The sequence below is a fragment of the Stenella coeruleoalba genome, assembly GCF_951394435.1.
Source record: "Stenella coeruleoalba genome assembly, chromosome: X".
Taxonomy (NCBI): Eukaryota; Metazoa; Chordata; class Mammalia; order Artiodactyla; family Delphinidae; genus Stenella; species Stenella coeruleoalba.
Window position 1 is genome coordinate 29,310,820 of NC_137152.1, and position 6,000 is coordinate 29,316,819.

At 39.7% G+C, this 6,000-nt stretch overlaps 1 protein-coding gene across 3 annotated transcripts in view; it reads left to right on the plus strand.

Moving 5' to 3' along the window:
• The window catches only part of OTC (ornithine transcarbamylase), a gene marked incomplete at both ends in the record, with an annotated part of 55,715 nt that extends 55,021 nt beyond the window's left edge, over nucleotides 1-694 (plus strand). For all 3 annotated transcript variants that reach the window (XM_079911063.1, XM_079911065.1, XM_079911064.1), the window contains one exon: nucleotides 635-694. In XM_079911063.1, coding sequence (XP_079767189.1) covers nucleotides 635-694 — 60 coding nt within the window. The remainder of the gene's footprint in view (nucleotides 1-634) is intronic.
• Between the last annotated feature and the right edge of the window lie 5,306 nt (nucleotides 695-6,000).

Sequence of the window (6,000 nt, forward strand, 5' to 3'; positions counted from 1 at the left end):
ACTCAATCAACATTTGTCATCACTGTTTCTGATCTTATTACTATTGGCATTCTTGTGGAAGTTGGGAAGAGTAAAGGTGAAAATTCCCATTTGTAGCTGCCAGCCTAATGGGAAGCTGTACTCTTGGTTATAAACACTCTTTCATGAGGACCCAGATTCGGAAAGACATTATTCATTAACCTAAATGATTTACCTTAACTACTCTACATCTGATTTATTCTAACCTTCTCTAGGTTACAAGTAGCCAAACCACAGTGTAAACACAAGGATGGGAGGGATTCTATTTCTCTAAAACCAGCCAATACCTAGGTTTCACTATGACTAGAAAATCCAATCATGGCTACCACCTTGGAATCTCACTTCAGCTCTCTCCCCCACTAGTCCTGGAATGAGGCCTAAATAAGCATGGTGTTTGTGTATGTATTGGGGTCACCCTGATCCCTCCTGACCTCCCTTTATCCAAATAAAAATAAATATTAGTTCAGAACCGTCCCCTTATCATTTCCTCGGGAAAACACATTTCAACCATAGGCCTTCAAAGCTGCAACCCGGATCCTCTTCCGTAGGTCCCTAAACAGACTCTTGCTAATGTTTACCCATTTCTTTCTTTCTCTTTCTCTGTGTGTCATCCCAGGCTGTCATGGTGTCCCTGCTGACAGATTACTCGCCTCAGCTCCAGAAGCTGAAGTTTTAATGCCGGGATGCTTCTCAAGAGAGAAACCATCTTCTTCAGTAACAGAACGAGTCAGTTTATGAGGGAAGGAGAAGAGAATCGAAGAAATAAACAAATCTTGATACAGGGTATAGGTGAATGATACATTGCTTTGCCATTGTGAAACCTTCCTGAAGCCCTTAATTTAAGTGCTGATGCACTGTAACACGTGGCTTAACTTCGTTTAAACTTTCTAATTCACAATTTCTGAGTTACATTTGGGTACCACATTCATAATCATATACGTTTGCTTCAACTAAACATAAAATACTGTGTTCATAACACATAATGCCTAAGCCATTAAATGTAATCTACACTTACTACCTTAATAAATTATCGCCCACACTAATTTATAAGTAAACATTTACCAGACAGTCAGCTGCTGGTAGATGTGCGGGCTGTGTTCATATCCCCTAGGACCAACAAGGGAGCCAGATGATCCGTCTTGCTTATGTAATACAATTTTCAGGCAAATGAGGTAGACAGACATTCACTTACGGAGGCAAATGATGAAATTCTTAGAAAAACAGATATAATTATGTCCAAACTCTGGAGTTTTTTCTAGTCATTTGTGGAAGGAGGGTCCTTCAAGAGCACACATCTCTTTTCTATAATAAATACTTAATGTTACAAGCCTACAAAAGCCTTTGGGAACAAGTGGTAAAACCATGAATACCTAGCTAGGAATATAACATCCATTAGTGACATTTTAGTAGGTTCAAATTCTCCAGCAGGACCAATTTAATTTTTTCATGTTTGTGCTTGTCACGCATCTAATCACACCACACACTGGGTAGTTCCATAATTCTACTACTTGCTACATTTAATCCATTTTTTTCCTCTAATTTTTCTTCAAGATAATAAAATTTTTCATTACTGGATTATTATGTAATTAAAGCTAGATGTCTCTTGTGGGTGAACACAATGTGTATTGTTGAATTATTATGATATAATTTGAAATCTTTAGTTCAAATGTTAAATAACTGAAACTTTAAAAAAGTAACATATTTTACAGAGGACAAGAAAAGTAATTACCTTTATATTCCATTTCTACTATTGGAAGAATGTTTCCAGGCTGGCTGACTGCTATTCTTCAGCAGATAGCTATGACCTAAATGAGGGAGTATGAGATGAATTACAAATCAGATGTGCAATGAAGATGCAATAAAACATATTTAGTAGGGAGATGGAGGAAGGCTCGTAATATTACAGGAAAAAAATCAATTTTTCTAGTAAATATCAAAGGTGACTTTCATGTTTATGGTAATTTATTGGGAGCACTTCAGAAAGAAAGTGTGGAGTTTCATGAACTATCTTCTTTCGGCAGAGGGTATAAGAACAATTTAACTAGGAGGTGCCGTGAGTCTATACACAAAGGACATAATCCTGAGTATCACTCCACTTTCTAAACAGTCTCCTACGGTAACGAGCTCTCATCTCTTTACTGGCTATTCTCTGAACCAAACAGAAGGTATAATCTTCCCTCAATCAGAAAGAACTTGTATCATTTTCTTGCCAAAATGTAGTTACCTTACCTCAAAACGCCCCGAAGCTTTCTTTTTTATGAACACACAAATTAACACTGTTCTCAACCTAAGCCTGTAGGAATTTATTTGCTTTCTTAACTTTTCATCTTAAGAAGACATTATTTATATTGTCAGGAATAAAGAAAACCGGGAAGGAAGATTTAGTATTGATATTAATTTTTCCAAAGGTATGTTATCTCCTGTTTCTTTTTACCCCTTTCTCCCTCACTCCCTTTCCTGTGTAACTACTGTAATGACAGAGATTAACAAAAACTCCAGCAATGACCCTTGGGCTGCTGGTGTAGTAGATCCTATCGACTTAATTAATATAACTAGTCAAAGAGTTCCTTTCTTCCAGGCTTTCTCCACTGTAACAATGGAAGTAAAAACACCATGTAATTACACTGCAATGATTTCCATGTAGGGGAAGAATTATCAGTTGTTTTCTTTTTTCCTGCAGTGATGTTTCTAGGAACTTAAGAAAAATAATTCAATGTCAGATATTCGAACAAATATTGTGCTAACAATTTGACTGTTGTAACACCCCCAGGCAGAAAGATCTGCATAGATTAGCATGGCATGCCACATTAGAGCTCCTACACAAATAAGCGACCCTAGAACTTCAGTAACATGGTGAGGGCCTCTTGGTCCAATGCCAAAGTTCCAAGGCAAATCTTCTCATATGATAAAAAGGAATGAAGAATACATACAGAGAGGGTGTCCAGAACACATTCTTTTTTGGGCATTTTTGTCTTGGACAGTCTCATCAATGGAGATGAGCTGCAGCATGTCTCCAGACATGGTGCTACTCAGCAATTTTGTAGGATTGATGACAAATACGAAAGGTCATATCAAAGAATGGAAAACCGGTCAAGTCACAATGATTGGACACCTACAACCAGGAACACTACATACTGCCATGCAAGATGTACTCTGTGCAAAGGTCTCAGGTAAAAGGTGTGAGTAAGGGTTAAAACCCGGTCTGCACTTCAGATACCAAGGCTTGTGCCTCCTTATAGGCCTTGCAGCCAGAAGGAAGGAATGACATTTTTGTAAGTTGTCCAGCGAGAGGGGACACTTTTCAGTGTTTTATAAACCTGACTAGGTGCTTTGTTTTAAGTCACACAAAGGGCCAGTATCTGGTCGGGGTAGACCTACTTTCAGTTATTTCCATCAGGAATTTTTTTCAATATCAGCTTGTACTTGATTAAAAGGAGACACATAGGGACACTTCAGTGATACTTTTGCAGTTTTGCCTCAGTTTCTGCCAGAGTTTCAACGATATATTGCTTTGCCATTGTGAAACCTTCCTGAAGCCCTTAATTTAAGTGCTGATGCACTGTAATATTGGGAATGGAAATGATAGCATCTGTGCATTTTTGTGTGGCAAACACATGACACAGATCATTGAGGCAGGAATTTGCAATCAACTCTGCAGTTCTCTAATATTTTAAAGTAATTCATCCCTCATAATTATCCAGTAAATTTAATATCAATTATTGATAAAAGAATCGTGGTCAGAACAAGTGGAAGTGCACTCCTTTATATGGACTAAATCTTTTCACAGTTTGAACAGTGCCTGACTTGTATCAATGACACTGGACTTAGTTTCTAATCCATGTTTTTGTGAAACTCATTCCCAGAGGCAATGCAGGTACAACAGCTGCCTTCTGCAGCAAAATCGTTAGGCGAGTGAATTTTTAAACTGGAATGAGGCTTAGAAATGATCCAGATCATCCCTTCATTTTACAAAAGAAGGAAACAGGAAATAACAATAAAATGTTCCTAGGATAGAAAGATATTCTACAGGGAGGGATAATGCATGTGTTCAACACCCTCTGCGAACTATCTGGGATCCTACAAATGTAGCCACTTGACTTGACTTACTTCAATGGCTGAATGGGGAATAGGAAACTGGCTGGTCCAGGACTTGGATTCTGTGAGGCCAACAGATGAGAGGAGAGTTCACACCTAAGCAGAGATCGATACAGATTTCAGGGATGTGAACAGTGATCCAAAAAGCATTCATGTAGTAGATGCTGTTGGTGTCTCAACCAGATGTCTATTAACCTGGGTTCGCCCACCCCCCAGCTGCTGTCAGGGTTGGATACTAATGGCTCACAGCTGCCCCTTTTGCTACCCTCAGCCATCAGGAACCACTTAGCCCAGGAGGTTACACTCTCACCCTCATCCCACTACTTGCAGTCCACAGTCAGTGAGTAACTGATAGAGAGGTGTACAAAAACTTGGCTCTCATCCTTCTAGGCAGGACCAACCCTGTGGTGAAATTCATGCTCCAGAGCTTCCCTGGGGATTAGGCTGAAGCCAGTATCTGTCTGAGACCACATCCTTGGTTAGCTTTCCCTGAGGCTTAACCTCCTTCCCTTGCTTCTCTTCTCCTGAGAGTGCTTCCTCAATAAATCATCTGCACAGGAATCCCCAACTCAGGCTCTGCTTCTAGGGAATCTGATCTAAGAAGATCCATGAATAAGGTTTTTCAGAGGTCTGTACTGTACTGCTGATCCTTCAGGCATCAAGGGAGGAGTAGGAAGATAAGAGGCCATTAGACAAATGGTGAAGAGCTCGTGCTTAAGCAAGCAAAAATTTTCCTGGTTACCAGGATCAGTCTTCCTTAGGAAGGAAGCAGAACATTATAAATAACAAATATTATTTTCCTGTCACGTGTTGAAATTCATAATGAGGAATTTATTAGCTGCATGGAATAGGAGACCAATTTGCTCTCCCTGGAGAAGAGTACACCTGAGTTAACTGACAATATTGCAGGTTTATTTCTGTCACAGTTAAACACTAGAGGTCGGCAACTCTGGCAGCTGGTCTGCCCTTTGCATTGCCTTCCCCACTTCCCCCAAAGCTTCCCATTCAGCAGGTCTGGATTGGGGCCTGAGAATCTGCATTTTTACCATGTTCCCACGTATGCCAATGCTGCCAGTCCAGGGACCACACTTTGAGAATCATTGGTATGAGGTAATTAATTCTAAAGAATTATTTGAGGTGTCTTTATCCCCACATCCATAAAGCACCACCATAAAGCATTTGACATAACCCAGATCCTCTGACTATTAATCTGTCTTTGGAGCCACTGAGGCCTGGGTTTTATCCCTCCTCTGCTATGTAACAGCCATCTAATCCTACTTTCCTTATCTGTAAAATGAGAATAATAATGCCCATCTCATAGTGTTGCTGAAAGGATTAAATGAATTAACATATATAAGAGTATTTGGCTTAAAGCAAGTGCTAAATAAATATTAGCCCCCTTTTATTTGATTGTTTTTAATACTTTATAGTTTTTCTTTGGCCCTTAATAACAAAATTATATCCCACCATCAGAAACACTGAGTAGAATAGCTTTTTGCCTAAAAAAAGGCAGAGAATGAGTTTGTCTTCTGAAGTTGGCAGAAGCCAGCAGCTGATGCTTCACTTGAGTCATCTCTTTCTAGAAGCTGCTTTGTGAACGCCTATGCTACCCAGGTGAGCGGCCTGGCTCTCTGCCAAACCAAATCATGGAAGCCAACAAGTGCAAAAATCTAATCAAAGTGACAAGTCTTTTTTTTTAAATTTAATTTATTTTTTATACAACAGGTTCTTTTTTTTTAAGTTTATTTCTTTTTGGCTGCATTGGGTCTTTGCTGCTTCGCGCAGGCTTTCTCTAGCTGTGGTGAGCAGGGGCTACTCTTCGTTGTGGTGCGCGGGCTTCTCATTGCGGTGGCTTCTCTTGTTGCGGAGCACGGGCTCTAGGCATGC